The 27,289-nt window shown below is 42.2% G+C and overlaps 2 protein-coding genes and 1 long non-coding RNA gene across 5 annotated transcripts in view; 2 read left to right on the top strand and 1 right to left on the bottom strand.

Annotated features, from left to right (window-relative positions):
* Positions 1-15,290, top strand: part of BOD1L1 (biorientation of chromosomes in cell division 1 like 1) — a 37,038-nt gene extending 21,748 nt beyond the window's left edge. The window contains exons 13-25 of one of the 2 annotated variants that reach the window (XM_031588388.2): positions 1,061-1,104; positions 2,063-2,150; positions 3,207-3,286; positions 3,898-3,982; positions 4,878-4,951; positions 6,252-6,333; positions 6,415-6,449; positions 8,151-8,196; positions 10,377-10,411; positions 10,521-10,605; positions 11,052-11,193; positions 12,554-12,697; positions 13,883-15,290. In XM_031588388.2, coding sequence (XP_031444248.2) covers positions 1,061-1,104; positions 2,063-2,150; positions 3,207-3,286; positions 3,898-3,982; positions 4,878-4,951; positions 6,252-6,333; positions 6,415-6,449; positions 8,151-8,196; positions 10,377-10,411; positions 10,521-10,605; positions 11,052-11,193; positions 12,554-12,697; positions 13,883-13,991 — 1,049 coding nt within the window. In that variant the 3' untranslated portion in view covers positions 13,992-15,290. Of the gene's footprint in view, positions 1-1,060; positions 1,105-2,062; positions 2,151-3,206; positions 3,287-3,897; positions 3,983-4,877; positions 4,952-6,251; positions 6,334-6,414; positions 6,450-8,150; positions 8,197-10,376; positions 10,412-10,520; positions 10,606-11,005; positions 11,194-12,553; positions 12,698-13,882 lie in introns of those variants that run through there. The other variant, XM_031588390.2, reaches the window with a different exon arrangement.
* Positions 15,291-22,727: 7,437 nt separating this feature from the next.
* On the bottom strand, positions 22,728-24,662 carry LOC149918281 (uncharacterized). 2 transcript variants are annotated; one of them, XR_016466510.1, is made up of 4 exons: positions 24,470-24,662; positions 23,559-24,366; positions 23,314-23,386; positions 22,728-23,216 (listed from the first exon to the last, which is right to left on the bottom strand). It is a non-coding gene; the product is annotated as an uncharacterized LOC149918281 (long non-coding RNA). The 2 variants fall into 2 exon arrangements; XR_016466509.1 differs by lacking the exon at positions 22,728-23,216 and having other exon boundaries at positions 23,262-23,386.
* A 1,463-nt stretch (positions 24,663-26,125) lies between these two features.
* NKX3-2 (NK3 homeobox 2) overlaps positions 26,126-27,289 on the top strand; it is a 1,638-nt gene continuing 474 nt past the window's right edge. Inside the window, exons 1-2 of the mRNA XM_031588734.2 lie at positions 26,126-26,548; positions 26,670-27,289. The exon at positions 26,670-27,289 is cut by the window's right edge and continues 474 nt beyond it. Coding sequence (XP_031444594.2) covers positions 26,191-26,548; positions 26,670-27,136 — 825 coding nt within the window. The 5' untranslated portion in view covers positions 26,126-26,190 and the 3' untranslated portion in view covers positions 27,137-27,289. The remainder of the gene's footprint in view (positions 26,549-26,669) is intronic.

A 27,289-nucleotide genomic window follows, 5' to 3' on the forward strand; every position in this document is an offset into this window, starting at 1 on the left:
TATGGCCCAACGTACGTAAAAGGAAGTTGTTTAAAAGACAAATGTGTGTCCTGTCATGAGTATGAACAGCAGACACAGTAGTTTAGTAGTCCAAGATTCCCTGGAATGTAAACAAATCATTGCTGTTTGAGTGGGTAGGATCTAGCTCTTCATTTGATGCTGCTTTAAAAATTGGAAAGGTACTGTGCAACTATGCTCTATAGCTGTGCATAAATTGTTTCTAAAATATGAAGCTGTAAGAAATGAGCTACATGTTATATAAAGTTGTACATGTTTCCATTGTATTGTAATGTGTTTTTATTTCAACTGAAAGAAAAAATGTTTGGACTGTTTTAGCAGCTTTTTAAAGTAAAAATATTAATTCAGTGTCCTATGTGAATCAGATCTAAAGGATTTGTAGAGCCTTCTTATAGAACAACCTTGATTTTTTTTTTTTTTCTTTGTACTTATATGAAATAGCTTCAAAAGATGCAAAGGGCTCATTAGTAACTTATAATTATTTTCCAGATTCATGTGGTATGTAAGGGTATGGCTCTGTTTTACTAGATCGAATTATAGGACAATAGAGCCTAGCAATCCAGCTACTTCTCTGTGCACTGTATCACTGGAGTCACTTCTATAGTTATGCAAGCATCAGTTCTCTGCCAAGCCCATTGTTACAGCTTAGTTTTCAGTGTTTTTTACTTTATCCTATGATGTAGCATCTAGATTTGTGATGGACAAAACTCTGGCTTACCCAAATGCTAGAACTAAATCTGAACTGAAATTTCAAAGTTGCAAGGTATTTCAAAGGTCACAGTGTCTTGATTGACTGTGTTTTAGCCTTAACGTGATTCTCAGCTATCTTATGCTTTGGGAAACTGTATTATTTGCTTTTTAAGTTTGTCAAATATGGTTAGAGAAGTGATTAATGTGCTTGGGTGAATCATATTTCCAGTAGTGAAAATAAGTAGCATAGTTTCAGGTACTTTAGAACCCTTTCAGAGAGGCAAAGTAGAAAATACTATCATACTTTGCTATTGCTGAACATTTCTGATTTTTTTTTTATTATTTTTAATAGATTCACTGCAGAAGAATAGTGCTATAGAAAGAGAAACTATTCACGTAAGATTTATTTAATTTACTCTGCTTATGCTGCTTTCTTCTTGCTTGCATTTACTTCTATTTACATTAAATATTCTTTAAAAGAAAATACTGTTTCTTATATAAGCAGAGCCTATGTATATTGAGACTGTGCAGCTGTGTACGTTGATGCCCAATTACTCTTCTGAATTTAGTAAATAAATCTTGTCTTATTTAACAGTCTATGACTATTCCATGATTGTTAGCTGATAGAAAAGCTTAATTGTCCTCCTTGAGAACAGAGGACAAAAAATAGGGATTATACTGGGGACTTGAGTCAGAACTAGAAAGCTGTTGTTTTGATGCAGTCTGCTGCAATGTTTAAAAAAAAAAAAAGAGCCTGAAATTATAATGAGGATGATTAGGAAAGTTGCAATACCAAGTTTTTCTTAGGCGGCAGAAACAAGATATTGAACACAGATGACAAGTAAAAAAATGTCTGTGATTTCTTTAACTTGAATTGTAATTTATTAATTATATATATATACATATATATACACATATATGTGTGTGTGTATATATATAAAAATAATTTGTATATATATTAATTTTGCCATATTCCAATGCTGGTTGGTTCTGCTTTGGTTCTAGTAAGGCATCAGTTTTGATCCTGCATATAGGAGAGTGTCGTTATTTTAAATCTGAAAATATTTGGTGCAAGTTGCTATAAGACATTGCTTTTACAGCACATGGTTGGATGCCTACTTAAAACTAAGCCTTTTCATTAAAAAGATCAATTTAAAAAATCTGAAAATGTGACAAACCAAAAGTTCTTTCAAGATAATGGTAACATTGTTTGTTCTGTGAACTAACTGCTTTTATAATACCACTACCTTCCATTTTGGTAAATGTTTTATTTAGAAGTAGCTAGTAGCAATAACTTTTTCCCTTCTGGGCGGGGGAAGGTGAGAACTTACATTTCTTTGTATTTTATTCATAGGTGGAAAACCTGGTCACCCAGATAACTGAAGAGCTTCAACCTAGTGTAATAGAATGTAAAACTTCAGGAATAATGGATAAAGAAAAATGTAAGTGATCCAGAACTACATAAATATGTATAAAGCCTTTCTGCTGCAAAAGAAAGTCCTGCTGTGATCAATCCATACAGTTCTCTTTTGGAGGAAAGAGTAGAGTGGGGAACTCCAAAATCCAGAGCAATTAATCTTTTTTTTTTTTTGAAAACAGCTCAATATATTTGATATAACTTAACATTTCTATCAATGTATGGTGACAAATTCAGTTGTACACAGAAGAGTTTTATAGTAGCCTTTTTAATCATGGATCAATTTATTTTTAATCTATAAAATATTTACTAATTTTATTATTAAAAGAAAAAAAAATGGAGGAGGAGTATAAAACTGAAGAAAGCTGATCATCAGGGAAATATCTAGCCATTCACTGAACTTTGTGAAGCTGGTTTTTTCCTACTGTTAGACTGGGAGGACTGACATCTTTGTCTAGAATCAGGTGAGAAGGAAGGTAGTCCATTGAATGGTCTAAATAATAATATTTAAGTTAATCTATTCATTTAGACTTTCTGTTAACGTAATTGTTATGGGTCTATGTAATGTCTATTCAACCTCTGCTCTTAACTGCAGGAAAGACTTACTGTGAAAAACCTTACTATAAGTTTTTTGTGCTTTTTTTGTTTTTTTTTCTGCATCAGAACAACGAAAAAAGATGCATTAGGCTAAGTGATATTATAATTTCTGTGATAACTCTTTTTATTCTGCTCCTAAGAATGTTGATTTCTTGAAGTGTGTGACTGGAAACCATTCATTACAGTGTACCTCATAGCACTACCTGCTTTTTTTGGTTGGTTTGAAGATAAGATTCATGTTGAAATTTGAGAGATATCATATCAAGAAATTAAAAAAAAAAAAAAAAAAAGCAAGAAACATGGAATTTTTATGTAATTTTTTATATTCCTTTACCAAGAGAGGCTAGCCTAATTTTCTGTTCATAGCTTTGTAATTAAGATGTTGCTTTTCGATCTAAAGAAAAAAAAAAATTTGCAATAGTGTGCTGGTATAAAAGTCGTATAAAATCTGACAGGTGAACTGTTTGAATTGTTGTTTTTACAGCCAGCCAGCTGATTGCTCAGGATGTAGGAACAGATGATGATCCAAGTCAGTGTTCCAGAACAAAACCTAGTAATATCAAGGTATTTTTGAGATTTTTAATTTTGTGTAATTGTAACGTGAATAAGACTTCAGTGTTCATTTCCATAGCAGTCTATTTTGGTAGGTATTTTCATTTTTAACTGTTAATTACTCTTACATTGTGTTAAATAGAAAATGAGTATAGAGTGATACTCAGTTTTCAGGAAGTACTAAAAAAAAAAGTAGATTTGTTGTTCTATGAAAGGTCTATATAATACATCTTTGATGCATTGTGGGCCAATTTGTACTGTAGTTAAGAGCTTAGGATCACGTGAAATACCACAGGGTTCCATCTGCCCAACAAGTTCACAATCTTGATGGTTGTACTGATCTGAGATCTGCAAAATGTTATCAGACTTGACCTGAATTCTGTATTTGCACTTCCCCTCTGAGTCAGAACAGGTACTTAATGAAAAATAATCTTCCTTTTAAGAGAATGTGAGAATGTTTTGCTTTATCTCACCTATTGATTTTGATCAAAGTTCTCAGCATCGAAATTTTCAAGAGAAACTATAAAATCTTGATGAATAAAATAACTGCTTTTTTTCTAAATGCAAGTAACTGACTGTAATCCTTAATTTGTAGTAAGATGCTCTGTTTCAAAATAATGCAGGAAATTACTTCATGTGATGCAGCCAAAGTCTCCGAAGAAGTTGTTGTAACACATACACCTCCTGCAAGTGCTGTGGAAGAAAAAGGTAATGAAAGTAAAGAATCTGCAACTTACTGACCCTGTACTGAATGCTAGCATAATATTTGAATGTTTCTGAGAGCAACGAGAAATCCAATCCCAGTCAAATAGTTGCATAAGTTCTGTAGTTGCATTCTGTTCCTGCTATCAAATAATGCATTATTCTTAATTCCTTTAATAGTGAGAGTAAATGTGATGTTCCTGCTGTGGAGATAGCTTGACACAGTTAAGGAGTTATCGGGGATATCATGCATCTGCTGCATTGTGCAGTCTGGGAAGCCACTTGCAAGTAGACAATTGGAAAAGGATATAGCAAGTTCAGGACATGGGCAAGAACTTCTAACTGAAGCCAATAATAAGAAGAGAGTTGTTCTAAGAAAAAATCATGACAAATGCACCATCAAAAACAGTCATGTTTGTTTATGTAGGAAAACCAACCAGGAAGGAGTGTACGAATTAAGCTGTTGTAGTTTACTTTGTAAAAGCACTTTAAAAAAGAAAAAAAAGTGTCATGGCCACAGTACTTATATTGACTTGGATGCAACTTCATTCTGTCTTTCTGTTCTGTTTTAACAGTTGTGCGCTCTCTGTTGAAAAATCTGAAACTGTTTAGCAGTGAGCTTGAGGTTACTGTTTCAGAGAATGTGTGAGGAAATTAAATAGTTGTTTGTTGAACTTTGTTTTAACTTAATTTAAAAATCACTTCTGAATCATCTAGTGTTAAGGAGGCATTCTGGCAGTCCAACATATTGTTGCTATGAGATGGATGTTTATAGGGAAGTTGAATTTGAGGCCGTAGAGTGATACAATACTTCTAGTGCAGGATTGTGGCTTGTACCTTTTACTCTGTCTAATAAAATAAAGATGCACAGTTGCTCTTTTTTTTTTATGTGCATGTGAAGATGAATTTACCATTGAGCAGGAAATGTTTGAAAAGACGAAGCAAAGTCTAGAATCAAATGAAAATTCTGTAGAGGTGAGTGTTATTCATGTTAACTAATTGAGATAACGTTGGTTCAGACAGAAAACAAGTACTTTGTATTTTGCTGACAGCAATACTAAAATTCTGATTCAACCAGTGTATAAATAGCTGTAGAAATTTTGGTGAGTTTTTTTCGATACTCTAAAGTGCCAAAGGCTCTTGTAATTATCTGTCACAAAGCTTATGATGCACCATATGACAGTGGTAGTTATTAACGTAGCAGTAACTTCCTTCCTGCATTTAACCGTGCTTACAAATTGTATATAAAATAACTGTATAGAATTGTATACAAATCATGTTTCCTGGAAGCTTCATAATTGACATCTGGACAGTTGTATCACTTCATCAAATCCAAGCTGGCTCTACAAAAATATTATAATTCAAAAACTTTTAAGCTCTTTTTTGTTATCTTCTAAACATATACTTGTGATATTCTGCAGTGGCTGTTGTAAAAGTCTATCTGAACATACTTTGAATATAAAATTGTTGTCTGAGTCTAGAAGTGGACACAGTTATAGAGACTTATGTTTTGTGGCTTGTGTTTTTTTTTTTTTAATTATTTTTTTGCCTCTGCATTGAAAATGGAAGAACTTCTAGAAGTTTAAATTGCTACATATGTAGGCTCAATGCTTGAGTCACCAGTAGAGAAATCAGGAAACCTCTAAATTTCTGTACACGCTGAATGAGGCACTTAACTCTCTTTCATGTAAAGGGGAGCAATGGTTTTGTTATTGGAAATACTCAGACCATCTTCATTACTTGTAGGTGTCCTTAATACCTTAAGCTTCAACAGCTTCAAAGTAGGGAGGTTTTTTTTTTCTTCTCCTTCAAACTAAAGGCCTGATGTATGTAACGAGCTTTACAAATCTGTGCATTGAGATAATTAGGATACTGACTGTTAAATAGCACTACCTCAGCTGTTACAAGATGTAGCCTATACTATCTAGAAGAAGAAATCAGGTTCTCTTAAGACTGAAAAAAACATCGTGAGATGTACAGGAGAAGGTTGGAAGCATTTGTTAAAAGAAGTGATACAGTTGATAGGGGTGCAAAAGGCATTGTGCCTGAGGACAGCCACTGAGAATTTTGCATAATTAGAAGTTTTCTTGGTTTTTTTTTTTTTGCTTTGTCAATGAATTTTATGAAAGACAATGCCTATTCATACAAAACCTGTCTCACCTATGTTATATTTCTAAACAGACAAGGACTATTTCTGCTCATATCACGTTATGTTGACAATAGTCTTTATATTGTCCCAGTAGTTGTAGTAACTGAAATACTTTACTTTGTATAGGATAATCAGCCTGTGATAGTAAAAAGGAAGAGAGGAAGGCCTCGTAAACATCCTGTTGAAGATGTACAGCCTGGTGGTGGTGGTAAGTAATTCATAACACTTGTGTGGAGAAAGAGTAAAAAATAGTAACATTCAAGTTCTGAATTCATATTTCTTCCCTCAGGTGGGGAGTCAAAAGCTGATATGAGCACTGGCAATGTAAGTGCCTTTATTTTGTTTGGGTGCATTTAAGCATGAGATCCATTATTCTGTTTTAACAGGTAACAATATTCAGAAACATTCTGTAGCAAGCTTGATAACTGAATTCACACTAAGCATAATAAAACTATAAAAGCTAAATCCTGATATAATAGTGTCTACAAGCAAAATATACGATTAAGTCTGAACATGGCAAATAACAGGATAAGTCTTAGTACAGCATAGTTACACTGTCTAGCACTATACTTGCAAGCAGGATGAAATTCTGATCACATGCACATGTCTTTTAGTTTGTGCTGTGAATAAATTTGACCTAATGATCAAGGATGACTTAATGTAGAAAGTTAAGGCTCTTGTCTTTACTGAGCCTATTGTGATAGCAGCATATAGTAGCTCTTAACATCTTTAAAATAAATTTGTACTATCTATATTACACTGTATATGGTTAACTCATAAGACAGAGACATGCTGGTAGTAAGGTTAAGCACTCCTAAAACAACTCAATCTTCTAAAGCTCAGCAATATCTTGATTTCTTAAGCCATGAGCCATAAGTCACTGCTAAATAAGTATTCTGTAGAAAGTGCTTCTGCAGTCCAGTTGGGTTACAGCACTGTGATCAAGCATGGATTGAGCAAAAAATTTTTGCATAAAAAGAGGTAATGATTAAAAACTAAACAAAAAAGTTGTATTGAAACTTGTGTGTTCTGCTTGCTTGCCTGGTAAGGTACCTGCTGGCCTGGTTGTCAAAAGTCTTGGGAATTTACCTAGTCTATAAATAGCAGGTATTCTTCTGCCCATGTTTATTCTGTCCTTGCAGTATTTCAGGCAGCCCGCTCAGGGTCCTGTCCCTTTTACAGGTCTGGTACAATTTTCTGTCTGAATCAATTTTCCTAATTGGTATCTTTCAATATTTCTTCAGGGAAATGTAATTGTTTCGGCTTTGTTTGTTTTGTTCCAAATAAAAGTTAGAGCTAACTTAAAATCCCCTCTGGAATATGCCTTTACACAATGCTGAAACTGAATTGTCTTGTTCTAGTTGACCATTTTAAAGGTCGTATGCTTCCCACTGATGATGGGTAGTTGTACCAGGCAGCTACAGGCTGGCTTCAGGAGGAGCAGTATTTAGTCTTCATCTGAGAAAATGGTACTGTGAGGCTACATGCTGTCTTTGCAAGACAGTCTTCTCAGGCTGCTTTGAGAATGTGTTACTACTTCAGAGATGGCATAGACATCTTAGTGTAGTCATTCAGTGATTAAAGCAATTGGATTTTAGTAAGAGCCATCATAGGAGATCATGTAGTTGTAACTGACTTTTTCTGTGTTCTGAATAAATACAAAACTCTCATGGCTATTTGTAATTTGTAAATCTGTATGTGTGCTCGCGTAAAATGACTGCACTAAGCTTTTTGTATCACTGAGAATTAAGTTTTCAGAAATGTATTTAACTGAAACTGCTTTTAAGTTGGTGTCTATTATTGTAACGACTTCCTTTGTCAATTAGTCTGTCAGGTTACTGAAACTATTGTCATTTCATTTGTTTGGAGGGTAACTAGGTGCAAAACTTTCTGCCTGTTGATTAAATGTTCATTTTTTTTTTCTGAGATTGCAGATATATGCATATGTATATGAATGGAGTTTCTGTGTTTATGTAATACAAATCTGGATTTTTCTGATTTGTCTTATTTCTTTTTTGTTTCTAGCTGCAATTTCCTACCTCTGCAAGTAGAGGGAAAAGTCCTCAAAGAGGTAAGCAAGCCATGAGAGAAATCTAACGGGGCGTTCTAGAATATCAGATGAGTCCTTCTTAAACATTGTATTTTAAAATACATATCAGAAAAAAATCTAATTATGTTCAGTTAATTACATTATCTGTGGATATGAATTCAAAGAGGTAAGTGGCGGCTTGAGGGGCTATTTCTTTCCTCTATCACAACTACTATAAAATCTTTAATAAGATGATTGCTTAGCTTCCATTGGAAATACTTTTATTGTTACAAGCTGAAGTCAAATCAGAAGAGATTTTTATATTTCTCTTTCTCATTCAGACACCTGTCATTTGTAAGAGGTAAAATTGTGATGAATTTTAAGCAGCGTAATTTAATTACAGATAAGTAATCTGTACTGCATTAGTTGTTTACGTCCTTTTTAGTAAAAGCCATTCATAAATATATTTTAATATCCACTCAGGAAGCTGAAAGGAAGTTGAAAAATGGCTTATAAGCAAATACAAACATTCATGCCCTTTTAACTTGAAGTTGTTCTGCACGCAGCTTTACAGTAGATGCATTCACATGCATAATGGGAAGTGAAGTTTTCAGTCAGTGCAACTCATACAGTTGGAAACAACTGGTTTCTAGAGGTAGCATCCTACTTTAACAGTTCTCTTGTGTAATTAGTAGTGGAAAAGGACTTCTGTGGAGAACTATTCTTGTGTAAGTAGAAACAACTGACAGTAGGCTTGAAGCCGAAATTATTCTTGCACTAATTGCTGCTGAAAAGTTGATATGGCTTTTGTAATTATTATTGCTAGTTGTTTTTATACTCAAGGTAAAAGTACAACCTTTTCAGGTACTAGGTGAAGATTGGATCTGTTAAGGAAAAACATGGCTTGTAGTTAAATTGTCTTCTATCACAGGGTATTTTGCTATGCATTTGCCAACACCTACCAGAATTTTAAATACTTGTCTTCAGTACATCAGAGAATTAATAAGTCTTTTCAGTATGTTAATTAGACTTATTTAGTGTAAAACAGTGTACTGTTCTTCATTTTATTGTGCTTCTTCATCAAATAGTTGCACACTTGTGCTTTATTTCATTTGTTTCTGTGTAAAAGGTTTTCCTGTAATTTGGACAACATAACTTCAGAGGACGTGTGTGTGAGTTTAAGAGTACACCTCTGCTTTGAGACCTCTGTTTTGATACACCAAATTGACATTCTTCCATATTTGCTCTGTTGGTCTGAGCAGTAATGAATTTAGAGTTTTTGGCCTTATTTTTAGCTTTCAGAAACAAAAATAGACAGCAATTTTGTGGCATAAAAAAATTTTAAAGATGGTATAAAAACCTCCATGTTGTTTAGGATACTTCTCTCCTTCAGTGACTGGGGATTTTTATCATTGCAATATTGTAGATCACTCTATTTGAAAATCTTCAAACTTTATAAAATCATCTTTATTACCATAGAATTGAGGTAGCAATAGTAACCATCTGTTGGAGAGAGAGGCCAGCTTGGGACAACATGCTTTGTAGAGTTCATAAAATTATTTCAGTGTGCACAAGCCAGTCTGTAAGAAGCATTGGATTGAAAAACCAGGCTTATTCAACAGAGGAAAATTAACTAATTTGTATGCCAGGTATTAGTCAGGTTTTAAATGCTCCCTGTCGAGCTACAGCCATCTCGGTGCTTCACTGTATATATAGCAAAGCATTAGAACTGCTTGCCCAGAGGAGCTTTATAATTTCTGGTTTTAGAGACTTTTCAGAACTGCATTGAACAAGATCTTGAGCAGTAAGATCACATTTTGAGTTTAGCTGTGCACTGAGCAAGACTGTTGTAGATGACCTCCAGAGACACCTTCCAAGCTAAATCCTTCTTGATTCTGCTGTTGGTTGACAGTAAATAAGATAGATACATAACTTTTGCTTTTCCACTTAAAAAAAGAAAAAGGAAAAAAAGTATGTGCAACAAAGCAGTAAATATAGCATCAAGCATATGAAAGCTTCACTGCTTTAAAAAAAATAAATCATTGTTGTCAGTCTGTATATAACAAAATGCGAGAAAGGCAAATTCTAGTTTAGGTACTATAGATGTTTTCTGACTTTCTGTGATGTTTATGCAAACTTGTCAACATTTGAGAGAATTCCTTTTAAAACTGATTAGTAAAAGATTTTAAGTTCAGGATTCAGTTTTCTTCTTTCTTTTCTAGGTACAGACATATCTAATAAGAAGGAAACAGCAAATGTAAGTGCAGGCGATTTAATTTGTAAGTCTATATGCAGTGTGTAATGAAAAATGTCTGTCTTTTATTAAAACTGTTCTTGTCTTGCTTGCTTCCATTTTATTTCTTCAGGAAGATGAAGCTGGGAGAGCAGAGATGACTGTGCGTAAAAGGGGAAGAAAACCCAGGCGTTCTCTGGCTCAGGCAGAGGAAACTGGTAAAAAGAAGAAACTGCTATTCCTAACAGAATGAAAAGATATTACTGTGCCTTTCTGTATACTGATAGCAATAAGATAAGCTTTATTCAATTTTTCCTTTCTTGAGGAAAAATCATTGAGTTACAGCTAGTGTAAATATTATGTAAATATGTGTAAATTGCTGTAATCTCATGTCAAAATTGCTACATCCCAGATGCTTCCATAAAGCCTCATGAATTTTCTATGAATTCTGGCTATGAGCTGCATAAGTAAACTGTTGCAAATGTGTTAACAAGATTAAGTCAAACAAGTGTGAATTAAAAACATTGAAAGCATAAAGGAAATGGAAAATTACTTGCTTAAAATGGGATTTGTGAATAGAATACCTTTTCTAAACTAAGTGTCCATATCCTTTTGGAGGGCTTTTGGAAAATTATAGCACATGTGTAAAATTTTACATGGACAGAAATGCTGGAGCCAGAAAGAAAACGTCGGAAATTAACATCTTCTGAAGAGGAGATAAGAGAGCAGGAGGAAGGTGAGGAAGAAGACAATGAGGAAGATGATGAGTCCACAACTAGACCAGCCACAAGACTAGAGGCTCAAAGGTAACTCATTGTAGAGGCACAGATATTTTTTGCTACGTTATTCTCAGTTGTGGATTCAGGTTTTCTTTGCAATTTGTTTTGATTGAAACTTCCCATATAATGTTGGATCTAATTCTAGCATCAGGAGATTTTTTTTTCTTTCAATAATGAGGAATGGAAAATCTTGTTAGAACTGGACTTTTAGTCTTTGTATGACAGAGGATAGCTGTTATTCTAATTATGAATAACAAGGCAGAAGAGGTAATGTTTTGCCTCAATTCAACATTGCTAGGAGATGAGAAAGTGTTAGGGTAACAAAAGACATGCTTAAAATGTCAGAAGAACTGATCCTGTTGGCAGTCTTGCATCTCAGCGATGTCTCAGAAAATGGGTCTGAGCATTAACTAACGGGTTAAAAGGGACTTGACTGCAGTTTCACCATTGGGCATTTGGAGTTGGAACAAGGCAAAAATATAATTTTCAGTGTCAATTTCTTTTTCAAATATTAGCCCAGCTAAATACAATATGCAGTACTCTAGGATTTCATATATATTTCAGTGAACTGCAGGCTCAGGAAAAAAATCAAACTGAAAGATTAGTGTGATACCAAGAAACCTGCTTGCAAGAAGCCATTCTTTATCTGTATTTTGTGTGCAAAAAGGCAGGCTAAAGAAGTGTAGCAGAGGTCATCCTCTTGACTAAAACTTTGGAAGTTTACCACTTTGTGAACAGCAGTTCTGTTGTGGTCTAACTGTTAACTCTGAAATTTGTAATAAAAGGTAAGACATTAGTATTTTCATTTCTATTGCTTGTGGAAGCATCTACTTTGTATTTACAAATGTTCTTGTTGATCTTGTTTCTCAGATTTTCAGTGCTAACTTTCTGGCTGCAACAGAATGAAGCATCTCGATCTGAAAGTGCCACAAATATTTTGTGTTTCATAAGTAGCATTTGGGAATAGTTTAATGGAAGGAGATGTCTCTTTATCTTCAGCCTTACTTAGGTCAGAAAACCTGATAATTCAGCAGTCTGGCTTGTGAACTGTGAAGTTTATTGCCAGTAATCACTTTTTCATATTTTTGAACCGATGAATACTGAAGCCATGGGTGTTTACATAGCAGAATTATTGCAGATTCTGAACTGCAATTTTTTGTTGTTCCACAAATACTATCAATAACATAGCCAATTTTGATTTTACATTTGCTATGGAGGCACACAGCTCTGCTTATCATTTTGTGGCTAAAAGCATGCAAATGGTATTTTTCCACCATTTCTTTTGGCGACTTTGATTTATATGTTGCAAATACTGTTCAGTCTTAGTTTTCTGCACTTGGAAAAGTATTTTGTTATATACACATTCATCATTCTTTTTTTGTTACAGAATGCAGTCCAGCAAGCCAACCACTCGTGCAACTTCTAAAGGCAGCAGTCCGAGTTCAGTTTCTCCCAGAAAACAACAGAAATTATCAGCAAAAAAGAGATCTGCAAGTGATACAAAAATTAACAAATCTCCTCCATCAACACAGTAAGTATGAAAGTTAAAGCCACTTTTATTATTTGTTTTGGAAGCAACTACATTTAGATGTAAAATGCTAGTTCAAAATCTGAACATCAGTCTTGCTTTGTTCTGTTCTTTTGTATTATATAAAAGCTTTCAAAGGATTTTCTTCTGTTTATGTTTTTTCTTCCTTTTTTCAACATTTGCAAGACTAGACTGTGTGTGTGTGTGTCCTGGGGAAGTTCTTAGTTTCTTTTCTGAAAATGCTGCTAAGCAGTATTTTAACTGAATTATTTTAACTTTTCCTGAAAGTAAGAAGTGGGAAGAGCATCTGTAGTTCAGGTTAAAGCAATGTATGTCCTTATCCTAATGCTTGAAGATATTTCTAAGATCAGGTGATAAGAAAGGAGGTACTTCTGAATCCTTACATCAATGTACTTCCATTTCCCTGCTTCCTTGGTACACTTATTAATTTTTAAAGTTGAGATCACTATTTAAAATCCCAACAGATCAACAAATGCAGTGCTCAGTTTTTGTTTGTCTTGTAGTTTATAGTCAAACAGGTTATACATCAAATACATTGTTGTGATTCATAGTGAAGACAACAGTGTTTTTAGTGTCTGGAACTGCGGCGGATGTCGTCATGCATTGATCAGCTGCCACAGTTCACCTGACATTAATTATTCAGCATTACTATAAAGAGTTTTAAGCTGTGCACCTGAAAGAGAGTGGGCTTATATAGATGTTTAATTGGAGGTAAGGGCATGTGATGTCTGCACTTTATTCCCTGTTGTGCATGCAAGTCTTAAGCCGCTTTTGCTCTTTTTCTGTCTTTGTGTGAGGGAGTAGCAGGTGGAATATAGTTAACTACACTGTTCTGATCCACAAATCATTCCAGAAGAGAGGAGGTAGGAGTGCTCTAGCCCCATATTCTACATTTGAAGCACTCTCCAACGTGCAGAGCTAGTATGCAGTACCCCACTAAGACGTGATAGGAGTGCGCAATGTCTCCCTAGGGTCTTTGCAGCTCTATGAAGATTTAACAGTAAGCTTTTAAATAATATATCCTCATAATTCATCAGACATGAGCACTTAAGTCCATCATCTAAACAGGATTGTGCCTGACCACCCTTCTTGTTTTCCAGCTGCTACCATTGTTAAAATAATTTATAACTGTATGTATGTATGTATGTATGTATTTATTTATTGTAGGCAAAAGGTGCAGTCTGCAAAGCGTAAGAGAGAAGGCAGCCCAACAGCAGTACGAAGAAAAGGCCAGCAAAAAACAGAAGAGATACCAGTGAAGAAAGCAAAGCGATAATCTCTACCAGCTGGTACTGTTTGTGGAGGAGTCAAAAGGAGGAAAAAAATATCTGTGCTTCTATTTTTTTTAAAGCAAAGGGATTTGCACGTGCTTCTTTCAGAGCTCTAAGTTAATCGATGCAGTACTTTTAAGTTACATTTTAAACAGCTTTATAAACTATTGTTTATACAGAATATTATGTACATTTATTTCAGATGGAAAAATAAGTTTACTTTGTATCTGAATGAAAAACAAAGCAGTTATATATTTTATCACTGACTTGGAAAGTTGGGGATACCCAATGTGACATGCTAATGCAGATGCTTCCAACTCCTGAGACACCCCAGGCCTACTAATACACTTTGTACATAAACTTGTAAAAATAGGTTGTATTTTACTCTGTGTATGAATCTAATCAACAATGGACATCTTATTTATTATATGGAAAGCATTGGTCTGTAAACTTTAGTATATACTGTAGGCTTTTTTAATTATATATTTTACATTCTATGCAGACATCAGTAGGAAACTTCACTCCCCCAGAGCTGTCTAAAATCTGAAGTTCTCTAAAATGCACTCAGACAGTTGGTAAAACATTTTTTTCGCATGCATTGCAGTAGGTTAGCATAGTGAAAGCAACTGGGCTCCTTTCTCTTCATGCGTGAGAAACAAGAAATTTAAGGTATGATCTTAGTAGATTGTTTTTCATTTGTGATTTTACTACCAACCTTGAGAAACAAATAGCATTAGGTGAGGTTTATTTGAGTCAGCCAACTCTAGCCTGAAATGGAGCAATTTTATTTTGCAACTAAACACCTGTTCTTTCAGAGTTTGTCTTTTTCAACAAAGAGGGACCCACTGAAATGAAACATCACTTCTCCTAACTGTAGAGCTTCAGCATTTTATGTTACATTTTATACACAGGTATTGAAAATTGAACCTGGTATTATTGCCAGAATCTTTTTTTAATGTATATTTACTCTGGTAAGAGCAAATGTTCAAGTGAAGTTGTATATAAAGTTCAACTTTTCTTATGATCAAATGTGTCTCTTGTAATGATGTGATGAGTTGCCAAACAATCTGAGATTATTTTAAGTGTTCTGTTCATATTCTGGTTTATAATTACAAAGGGTTCAGGGGAGGGTTGGAATTCTTTTTTTTTTTTTCCCCCTCTCTTTTGTGGGATGGTTTAGGTTTTTTTGTTTGTTTTTGTTTGTTTTTTGAACTTGTTGTAAGGCAGATGTTTCCATCAGATATTCTGCTTGGTTTCTTACTGAAACTTTTATATAAAAATTATAAAATGTTTGCCAAAAATCTGAGTTGCCATATTTTTTTACCCTTTAACCATATGCTGTGGAACTTGGTTTTTTACAGATACTCTTGGTTGGAGCCATTTCTGTAATTAATGCTGATTCTGATTAATGTCTTTTAATTATTCTACATACGCTTGTATGTCAGGTCTATTAATAGCAGGGAAAAGACTTAACAAAAAGTTCACCAAGCCTAGTGTGCTATGGAAGTGGATGAAAACGGACAGAATTACAAGCTGAGCTTTTTGTGGTTTTTGTCTCTTCTGTCCCCCCCCTACTGGGGCTTTCACAGCTTTTATTTGGAGTCCTCTACATCTCTTCCAGTTTCCTTACATCTGGATTCAGTAGTGAGATTGCTCTGGCAGTTCCTAACAAACTGCCTACTGCACTGTATCTGACTGTAATTTCTTCTTCTCTCTTCCTGCCATAGTGCAGACCGTACGTGCTTTTTTCACAGGCAGATCTGTTCTCATTGCTTTTGGTGATATGTTAAGCTCCTGCTTAAGTGTCAGAGCCTCCTGACTGTCTTTTGCCTAATGAGTAGAGAAACACAACCTTGAAGATCAGTGACATCTGCGTGGTTCAGAAGTTGGGCTTGTAGTCTGACTTGAAACTTGATGTATGTAAAAAAAAAAAAAAAAAAAAAAAAAAGCAACTTTTGCAGCACAGAAGGTTTGTAAAATCACTGTAAAATCACAGCAGTTCCATAGAAGTTATTTTCTTTTTTTGTTGCGTGGACATGGAGAAGGTAGTATCCACTGTGCCGAAGAGCTGAGCTGCATTTGGAAAGAAGCATGGCTAAGATGTTAGTTGCTGATGTGATTGTATTAAGTTGTGGAAGACAAATCAGGTGCTGAGTAGAAAGTAGAGGTAGCAAATGCTTTCCTACCCTGTGCAACTTCTTGAGAGTTTGAGTAGGGGGAGAAACTGCTTTGTGCTGTGAGAGAACAGTGACCCTAAAGCGCTTCACAGTGTGGCTCCACCCTCCTTTGCCTACTTCAGTGTGAGAATACAGCTGCCCTGAAACCCCAATCAATTTATACAGTGCTTGGCTTCTTTTAGTGTTCTAGGGCCTGTTTTTTCTTCCAGTTCATTCTCCTGAAACTGTTTCATTTTGCTGGATACTGTAACGCTGAGTGAACCAGAGATCTTGGTGGAAGATGTAGTTCAGCCTCCTGCTGAGTTTTATGGAAGGAGATCTTGTGTCCTGCTCACCAGCTCTCAGCTGTCTTAGCCAGAGGACTTGGCAAGCTGTCAGGATCTCTTCATATTTTCTGGCATGTGCTTCGCTGTCTTCAACCTAAAGCTCTATGCGTTTACCCACTATATAGGTTTTAAATCACCTAAGTGGATTGAGGGGGGATTGTTTTTTTAACTAACTAAAGGATCATCAGTAAAAGTTCGTTTGCAGTTGTCACTTTTTGATGAGGTCTGGCAGGCTTGTGGCTCTTGCAACTGATGAAATTTCCAGCTAGAGCCTGATCCAAAGTCAGTAGGTGCACTCAGCAGCTGAAGCAAGGCTTTTGCTGATGCTGGCAGCTCTATGAATGCCTCAATTTTCTATTCCAACAGTGTCTCTAATAGCACATCTCCTTCTTAGGTGTTTTTAAAGCTGTGACATAGATCCCAAATACACATGTCCACTGTTTCTTGCCTAAGTCTGCTTGATGCAAGTCCAATACAGGCTTGAATGACAGTATTAAAAACAGTCAAATTCTGATTTCTGATCAAGTGCTGTAATGGGAAAAGAATTTTCTACCCCAGATTTCTGCCACTCCTTGCTTTTGGAAGAGGTGGTGGGACCTGTGTGGTTCAGTCACTGCCCCGAAGCTGGGATGTGCTGAGTGACCTCTCTATTTCCTTCCAAAGCAGCGTTTGATTTCCTTGGAGCTGTACCTGTTTATATTGTAAAGAGTAAATTTAGCCGGTCCATTTTAGCTCTCTTCCCATTAAAGCCATTCCATGTGAAATGTTTTTAGTTTTAAGGTATAATGTAGACATCCTAATGAAGTAAGCTGAGTGCACATTCCATAGTCTGTATACCTACTCCAAGCTCTTGAACTTGGAGATGCTTGAAATTGCATCCGTGATTATCAATATTAGCACTCAGCCATTTATCATACCAGTTCAGAAGGCTCTTATCTTCGTGACTTCAACAGCCCTCTTGTCTGCAGCTGCATTTCAGAGGAAACTGTCCATGTCAGCCTTCTGCAGGTTTTGGCAGCCTCTTAAAGATGCTGTGCTTGCTTCTTCCAATAGACTCCTTGTCCCAGCTGTGGATGTCACGCTCCATTACTTCCATCAGCTCCTCAAAAAATCTAGGCCAGCCTCAAGCAGGGTGTTTTTCTACTAAAGCATAAAAGTTTAAATACCAAGGAAATTCCATTTGTATTCTGGTCTTTATTTCTGGATTCTGATGTTTCACCAAATCTCTTCTAAAGGCTGTTTCTGACTTAACTCCCTTCTCCAAGTCTCAGCTTTTTAGCTCTTACACTTCCTGGCTTCATAGGAAAAAAAAAAAATCTCCAAAAGTAAAGCAAAATAAAAGTAAACACAGTTGAGGGAGTTACTAGATAACTTTATTTAAAGTCAGGAACAAAACATTTGCCAAATAACTTGAGAAGAAAAATGTGGTTTGAAATGGCCACAGTGTAGAAGGGCAGGAAAAGGTCTCTGGAACTAAGTATGCAATTAATTAGTTGAGGGTGTGACTTAATGGTCAGAGCAGCCAGTGCAAGGCACCTTTCACCTTCTCTCGTCTTCTCTCTGGTAACCAGTGCCAGTGCTGGGTTGTACACACAGCCTGCTTGGTTGGGAAGCCTGAAAAGTTCTAATGTTGTCACATCACTACACCAGCTGTTGACAAGGCTGTGTCATATGGCCAAGATGTAGAAATCAGCCTTCTGGTGTAGCATAGGTTGGTCATCCAGGTGCATCATTGGCTCTCACATGCATAGCTCTGTGTCACATAATTATAGGTTCAGAGAATCACAGAATAGCTTAGGTTGGAGGGGACCTTAAAGATCTACTAGTTCTAATCCCTTGCTGTGGGCTGGTTGGCACCCACCAGCAGCTCAGGCTGCCCAGAGCCTGTCCAACCTGACCTTGAACATCTCCAGGGATGGGGCATCCACAGCTTCTCTGGGCTGCCTGCTCCCGTGCTCCACCACACTCTGAGTAAAAAACTCTCCTAATTGGTGTGGAAATGCACAACAAGCTATGTTGTGGGTTGTATCCTTCCCTAGTGACAGTGCGTTTGGGCTTCCTGTAAGAAGCACAGATTATCCAACCTAGTTAGGGATCCTTGATATACACCATATATGTCAGGAATACCATATATGTCAGGAAGAGGGCATATGATAGTTGAAAGCTGAAGACGATTTTGGAATGGCTGTAATTTGCTGTGCTGATCAGTAGTGCAGGTCCTCCAGCAGGAATGACTTGCTGAGAAGAATTCTCCCTTAACTGAATGTTTTAAGTCAGATGCAGGAAAAGACTTTTTAGGGCTCTTTAGGAACTGATGCTCTGTTTCTAACTGTAGAAGTTAGGCTTGTTCCTATCAGATCTAGTGTCAAAACATCTGAATTTAGGCCAAATGGCTCCCTAAGTAAGCAATGCAAGCAAAGTATCACAGCTTTCTGTATTAGGAAGCACAGGTGCCTCAGGTGCAATTCCCAGTGTTGAGCAAGCTGTGCTGGAAGCTGCAGCACTGACTTGTAGGAAACGTCTGGGATTAGCTCCTCAGGGACAGGCATGTAGTGCTGGGAGGTGATCACAGAATCAAAAAATCATTAACATTGAAAATGATCACTCAGATCATGAAGTCCAAACATCAACTCACCACCACCATACCACTAAACCATGTCTCTCAGTGCCACATCTCCATGTTTCTGGATCAACTCCAGGAAAAGGGACTCCACCATCTCCCAGCACAGCCATGATACTCTACAGCTGCTTTGGTTTCACCTACGATGGACCTTTGTTGGTCTTTCTTCCACAAATGCAAAGTAGGAAAGCTTCTTTTATGCTGTGGTGAGAGTGAGTTATTAAAAATAGATAGATAGATAATGTTCCTTCCTAACCATATTTTATTGTGACATGTCATCCACACAATGCAACATTTTCTATCTGTTAACATTTCCTAAGATGACCGTAAGGAATACGTGACAATATTGAGGAATACAGGAGAAACATGCTCACTGATCCGTGGTATCCCAGCATCAATTCCAGTACATAAACTTAAAGATGTTAAAATCAAATAGTTATTCCTGCTTCAGTGCCCAAAGCAAGCAGAGATCTGGCGTGTGCTTTCCCCTTCAGACACCGATAGCTTCACTCTGCTTTCTGTATAAACAAGGGCTAAGAACTGTGCAGTAATACACTGCTTACTTAACTCCATTCAGCCTAACTCTATTCAGGCTAAGTAAATAGGCAATACGAACTGCTTTAAAATAATAATAATAGTAAGCTGATGGAAAAGCATCTTTCAACTCATCATGAGCTCAGTTTGCCACTTGGCCCTTACCTCTGCCTTCCTGCAGGCCTGGGACTATTCCCCATTCCCTTCTCTTCAGTTGGGGTTGATCAGACTCACAACATTCCTTCTCATCTGCAATTCTCCCCCATCAAAAGTCATTCTCTGCTGTTAATGTGACTTCTTGCTCCACTAAATAAAAAAAAAAAAAGAAAAAGAAAAGGAGAAACAGCAGGAAAGCCCAATTTTAGAAAGAAACATCAAGTTTTCTTCTGTTTTGAATGAAACACAAAAGACAGTGCAAGTGTTCTGCATAGGGGAAAAACAAAAGTAGGGTTCTTTTTTTTTTTTTCCCCCCCACTGAGAAGAGGTCTGTGATCGTTTTCTTCTGGATTTTTTTTTCTTTTTTCTTTTTAATAAAATCTGTACATTTCTGCCCCACTGCCAGGCTTTGCAGAGGCAGGGTGGTTCACTTTGGTCTGGAGATCAAGCATCATCAGGAGGAGCCAAGAACATGGGACGTGTTTTGGGGCAATATTGGTGGCAGGTGAACGGCTGGACTAAATGATCTTGGAGGTCTTTTCCAACCTTTATGATCCTATGATTGTAAGAAAGGAAGAAGGCGGCCGTGTCACATCGCACGGCTGTGGCTGTGCTGTTACCCATCCCCGGCTTTGCTTTTCTCCCACGAAACGCTGCCCAGAACGCGGTGCAGCTCTCGGGTATTTCCTCCCCTCCGGAGCCACCCGAGCCGCCCTGCACACACCGCCAGGTGGCGCTGCGCTGCGGCACGGGGCGGACGCGGGTACCGCTGGCACCGCCCGGCGGGCCCCGAGGTGCCAAGGCACGGCAGCAGGCAAAGCTCCGGCGGAGCTGCAAGAATGGCTGTTTTCAACTCAACGTTCATGAACACGCTCCACAGCACGCCAGGTGTAGGTTCAAATCCTGCCGGTTTATGGATGCAATGTCTGCGTGGTAAATTCCCATACATGTAGGTGCATGTACATACATGTGTGTATTCCATACGTAACACGGCTTTATGTTTACAGACACAACAAACTTTCCGAGCAACAACGCATCCAATGTGTTCCCTCCAGCGTGACAAGCTGATAGGACAAGAGGGAGTGGCTTCAGGGCCACCAAGGGAGGTTCAGGTTGGGTTTTAGGAACAACTCCTTCGCAGAAGGAGTGGTGATGCGCTGGCACAGGCTGCCCAGGTTGGTGGTGCAGTCACTGTGCCTGGAGGTGTTCGAGAGATGTGGACATGTGGCACTGAGGGACATGGACAGTGGGCATGGTGGGGATGGGCTGGTGGCTGGACCAGGTGATTTTAGTGGGCTTTTCCAGTCTTCACGATTCTGTGGAGCTGGATTTGGAGGTGTAACATCAGCTATCAACTTAAGCCACAATTTCCTGCCCAGACCTTCCCACTTCTCTCATTCTGTTCTCACTGTTCATCTGAGCTCTTCTTTGCTCAGTGTACATTTTTTTTCCATACCCTATTTGTTAGCTAAATCCCAAAATGTACCTGGCTAATAAGCCACATAAGCTGGCTAACTAAAAAACCACACAAGCATTTCTCCTATGGCAGCAATACCCCCATAATCCACTCAGACTACATTCCACTCAACACTATAAAAACGCTCAGCAGGAGACAAGAAGTTACCAGGAACCTCTGCACTTAGGTGAAACAACACTAAGTAGCAAATGCAATGGGGAAATCTGAGAGTAGAGAATGCATGTGGCAAGAATGAGGCTGCAGATATCTCTTATTGACACATTCAGAGCCTCTGCTCCCAGGATGAGCACAGACACTGTGGGCAATGGCTGTGCTGCCCACAAACGGCTCATTTGCTAGTTTTCCACCAGCCAACTCCATTTGCATGGGAACTGATCACAACGGGGTCACTGATTTCATTATGAGGTTTGTGAAAGTATTTGTATTGTCACTGGGCAAGCCAAGAGATTCTATGGTTTAATGCAAAAGATGTGTTTGAATGAAATGTGCAGTCCCTGTGCATACAACATCACTGCCAGTGGAAACAGCACGCACAGCAGAGCGGCTGTCGCTGGAACTGAGTGACCCAGGCACTGCCTCCATGCACTCCATGGTTTAGGATTCTATTGGGCAAAAAGGATGTGAAACGAGGGAATCCCTGATCTTAAGTTCAAAAGGTTTCGAGTGATTGGCATTTTGTAAAAACGTGTAATGTTTGAGCCCCAAACACTCTCAGATCTTAATGCTGATGGGTGATGTATAACAAAGAGAGAGGAAAAATGAATATGAAATGAGTGCTGACATCCTGAGCTGGAAGGGACTCCCAGAGATCATTGAGTCCCACCCTTCGCTCCACACAATACATCCACGGATTTGCTGTCCACAAAGATGGTCAAAGGTCCGTAATCACATATAAATATGAGCAGTTTTGCACCATGGGAGGCAAGGTGCTGGCGTGGTGTAGGTAAAGACCAGAAGCAACAGAGTACATTTAAATGCCACCCCACTAATTTAACTGGTCCAAATTCTGTGTACAGTGAGCTGAAGTGTTAAAAAAAATAAAATAAAGGAAGGAAGGGAGGAAGGAAGGGAGGAAGGAAGGGAGGAAGGAAGGGAGGAAGAGAGGGAGGGAGGGAGGGAGGGAGGGAGGGAGGGAGGGAGGAAGGAAGGAAGGAAGGAAGGAAGGAAGGAAGGAAGGAAGGAAGGAAGGAAGGAAGGAAGGAAGGAAGGAAGGAAGGAAGGAAGGAAGGAAGGAAGGAAGGAAGGAAGGAAGGAAGGAAGGAAGGAAGGAAGGAAGGAAGGAAGGAAGGAAGGAAGGAAGGAAGGAAGGAAGGAAAGACATGGAAGGAAAGACATGGAAGGAAGGAAGGGAGAAAGGAAGGGAGGAAGAGAGGGAGGGAGGGAGGGAGGGAGGGAGGGAGGGAGGGAGGGAGGAAGGAAGGAAGGAAGGAAGGAAGGAAGGAAGGAAGGAAGGAAGGAAGGAAGGAAGGAAGGAAGGAAGGAAGGAAGGAAGGAAGGAAGGAAGGAAGGAAGGAAGGAAAGACATGGAAGGAAAGACATGGAAGGAAAGACATGGAAGGAAAGACATGGAAGGAAAGACATGGAAAGAAGGAAAGACATGGAAAGAAGGAAAGACATGGAAAGAAGGAAAGACATGGAAGTAGGAAATATTATTTTATTGGAGATCGGCAGAGGAAACCTGCGGTGCTGTACCTGATAACACCAAATGAATCCATGCTATGGGTGTTTTTAAGACCCTAAAGCTTTTCACGCAGCAAATACCTTCAGTGTAATGCAGTGAATATTCGTTACAGTGCTCCAACAGAGAGCGAGCACACATTCGGGATAAATGGAGCAGAGCTGTTTAGGTGACACATGTGCGACTTTGGTGCACTGTTCGATCCATTTCTGCTTCCGTTCTTCTATCAGAGACTGCAAATGAATCCCACTTCTGAAAATTCCTGGAAACAGATGAGAAGCCGAACGCAGGAGTTACACATCGCGATATTTATTGCACTGGAAAACTCAAAAGCTTCAGTTACTGGCTGCGAGACGCACCTGGCCGTTTGGATGTGCCGCTTTGCTTCATATTAGCAAATCAACTGAATCCTGCCTGGGCCGTGTTTCCGTCCTGCAGGGAAATAAATAGGTCGGAAGATGACAACATATAACGGCGCAGCAGTGGGAAAGCTGACATAAAAACAGGGACGGAGCGGAGGAGCGGACTGACGCGAGGCGCTGCTCTGCCCGGGGACGGCCCCGCTCCTCCCGGGCCGTGCGGTGCGAGAGCAGCGGGTGCTCACCGGGATCCCTCGGGGAGATCAACGGGGGGGGACGGAGAAGCGGGAGGAGCCGAGGATCTCTTCGCCCTGCGGCCCCGAGTGACGCTACGGCCGCACCGCGCCGCGCACGGCGGGCAGCGCTCCGGCGGCTCTGCGCTTCGGCTGTAAACGTCCATAGGAATGTTGGTGCTCGGGGCTCCCGGCCCCAGGGACACGGCTTTTCCCCATATAAGGACTGTGAGCGGAGAAGGGCACTGCCGCCCGCTATTAAAGCCCTCCGAGCTTGTTTGCTGAGGGTTTGTCAAGTCGGTGCGATGAAAATCCCCGCTGCCGGCAGGATATCTGCATTCTCCTCACGTTTGATAATTCGGTTCAAATCCAAAAATAGGGATTATTTTTTCCTCTTAGGGAGAGGTACGGGCGGTGCATCCCACTGCCGCCGGAGCCCGCGAGTACGGAGCGGCGTAGGGACGGGGCTGCGGAGACCCGACGGGGCTGTCACCGCCTTGCGGCCGCGTTACCTCGTCTCGGAAATAGACGGGCGTCATTTAGGAAATAGAGACAAAAGCAGACGAGATTTTCTTGCAGAAGCAGAGAGCTGCACGGGGCACGCTGGCATTCGTTGGTGGCACAGCCCGGGTGCAGCCAGGAGGCGGCTCCCCCCGACCTGCAGCCGCTCCTCGGGGGGAGCTCCGTTCGTGCCGTTGCCGTCTCCCAGCGGAACCTCGGGCAGAGCCGAAGGAGGCTGCAGGGTTTGTGTCTCCGTGTTTGTCGGGAGAAGAAGCGGGGACATTGTAACGTGATGCTCTCCCCAAGTAGGATTCTGCTACTAGAGGGGAGATTGAAGATTGAATATAAGGAAAATGTTTGTTACGATAAGGCTGGCCAGGCACTGGAACAGGCTACCCAGAGAGGCGGTGGCTGCCCTATACCTGGAGGCACTCAAGATCAGGCTGGATGGGGCTGCGAGCACCTGATGGAGCTGTAGGTGTCCCTGTTTGTTGCGGGGGAGTTGGACTAAATGGCCTTTCAGGGCCCCTTCCAACTCAAACGGATCTATAATTTTACGACACGTCCTTCTCTGTTCTGGTGCCTCAGCGCACGAGTTGCTGGTCACCTGAGAAATGTTCGGGCTCATAGAAAGGAAAAATGTAAAATAAAGTAAAATAAAGTAAAACAAAATAAATAAATAAATAAATAAATAAATTTTTAAGAGAGAGGAAAAAAAAAAACAAAAGAAAAAAGGAAAAGGGGAAAAAAAAAAAAAAAGAGGGAAAAAAAAAAAAGGGGGGGGGGGGGAAATGAAGCAAATGAGCGCAGCCCCCGCTTCCCCGGCGTCCCATAGCGGGCAGTGCGGCCGGGCCACCTCTAGGGGGGGCAGCCGCCCGCCGGCAGCCCCGGGCCGGCCTCGGCCCCGGCTGTACGGGAGCGGCACGGCGGGGGCTGCCCGCGGAGAGTCCGCGCGGAGGAACCGACACGAGATCCCCCGTAAAGCGACCCGGGCGGCGGGTTCGGCTCCGTTCCTCCATCCGCCGCTCCCCTCCCGGCGCTGACGGCCCCGCCGATCCCCGGCGCTTACCCCGCTCATTTTCCCTCCGAGATGCTGATGTCGGGCCGATGGAGAAGAGATCGCCCTGGGTGGGAGAATAAAGATCGAAATGAAAAAAAGAAAAAAGAAAAGAAAAGAAAGGAAAAGAAAGGAGTGCGGCTCCTCGGCCTCTCGCTCCCGGGCTGGGAATCGGGAGGCACAGCCCGGTGCCGCCCGGCCTCAGAGCCCCGCGCCACTCCGACAGCGTCCGCACCGCCCCGCACAGCCCCGCACCGCGCTCTCCGCCTCGCGCTCCCCTGCAGCTCTCACAAGCGGCTCCGTCGGGGCGGCGGCGGCGGGCTCGGGGGCACAGCGGGAGCTCCGTCAGACGGCCGACGCCGCCGGCTCCGCACCGCGCACCGCAGAGGCATTCTGTATTCTCTCCCTTTATTTTCGGACGGGAGCGCCGTTCGTCGGTTCCCGCCGCCCTCCGCTCACCGACGCCGTCCCCGGGACCACGCGGGGCGGTGCGCGGTACCCCCTCGCGCCGCGGTCGCGTTCCGTGCGCTTCGCTTTCCGACTCGCCCTCGGTCCGGGACCGCCGTGATCCGAGAAGGCCCCGCCGCGCCGCCCGCAGCTTCCGCGGCCGCCCCGTCCCGCTCCGCCCCGCCGGGCCGGAAGGGGTTAATGCGCCGCGCGCCCCGCCGCGCGCCCCGCGGAGCGGCATCGCCCCGCGGCGGGGAGCCAATCGGAGCGCGCCCCGCGCGCCCGCCGCCCAATGGGGAGGCGCGGGGCCGGCGCTGTCACGCGGCGGTGAGGGATGACAGCGCCGCCGGGAGAAAAAGCGGAGGGCGGGCGCGGGGCGGGACAGAGCGGGGCGGAGGCAGCGCCCGCGCCGCCAGGGACCCGCGGCGGCGCCCGGTGGAGCGCGGCCCGGCCCCGGCCCTATGGGCGGGCGGGCCGGCGGCGCACACAGCCTGCCCCCGCTGGCGCCCGCCCTCCCGGCGGCACACAAGGGCCCGGCAGCGGCGGCGGCGGCGGCGCGGCCGCGGCCGGAGGCGGCGATGCGGGCGCCCAGCTGAAGTTGCGGCGCCGTCGCTGCTCTCCGCCCGGGGCCGCCGGGCCATGGCCGTCCGCGGCGGCGGCGGCGGCACCGCCCTGACGCCTTTCTCCATCCAGGCCATCCTCAACAAGAAGGAGGAGCGCGCCCGCGGCTGGCGGCTGTGCGCTGCCCGCACCGAGGCCCCGCCGCCGCCCGCCCCGCGCCCGCCGCCCGCCTGGGACTCGGACTCGGCGCTGAGCGAGGAGCCCGAGAGCGAGCGGCGCTCCGAGGAGGAGAGCGCCGGGGGCAGCGCCCGCCCCAACGAGGCGGCGGGCAGGGGGCGGCCGGCGGCGGAGGCGCGGCCCTCGGAGGCGGCGGCGGAGCGGGACCGGGAACGGGACGGAGCGCGCAGCGACAGCGAAGCGTCGGCCGCCGCCTCAGGTATAGCGGCGGGACGGGACGGGTGGGGCGGCGGGCGGAGAGCGGGGAGGGCGGGGGGGTGATGGACGCGGGGTGTCCCGGCGTCCGCGGGCCGTGACGCCGCGCTCTGCCCTGCCCGCAGGTCGCGGCCCGGCCGACGAGGAGGAGGCGGCGGGCGGGAGGCTGCTGGCGGCCGAGGAGGAGGCGGCGGCGCCGAAGCCGCGCAAGAAGCGCTCCCGCGCCGCGTTCTCCCACGCGCAGGTGTTCGAGCTGGAGCGCCGCTTCAACCACCAGCGCTACCTGTCGGGGCCCGAGCGCGCCGACCTGGCCGCCTCCCTCAAGCTGACCGAAACGCAGGTGAAGATCTGGTTCCAGAACCGCCGCTACAAAACAAAACGGCGGCAGATGGCGGCCGACCTGCTGGCTGCCGCCCCCGCCGCCAAGAAGGTGGCGGTCAAGGTGCTGGTGCGCGACGACCAGAGACAGTACCAGCCCGGCGAGGTGCTGCGGCCGCCCTCGCTGCTCGCCCTGCAGCCCTCCTACTACTACCCCTACTACTGCCTGCCCGGCTGGGCCCTGTCCTGCGCCGCGGCCGCCGGCACGCAGTGAGCGCCCCGACGGCACCGCCCCGACGGCAGCGCCGCGGCGCCCCGGACAGTATTTATTGCTATTTTATTGTTATTTTTATTATTAATATTATTCGGACGGTCGCTCAGCCTCTCCCCATCCGCCCCGGCGATCGAGGACTCGCGGCTCCATGGG

The sequence above is a fragment of the Phasianus colchicus genome, chromosome 4, assembly GCF_987193195.1.
Source record: "Phasianus colchicus chromosome 4, bPhaCol1.hap1.1, whole genome shotgun sequence".
NCBI classification, from domain to species: Eukaryota; Metazoa; Chordata; class Aves; order Galliformes; family Phasianidae; genus Phasianus; species Phasianus colchicus.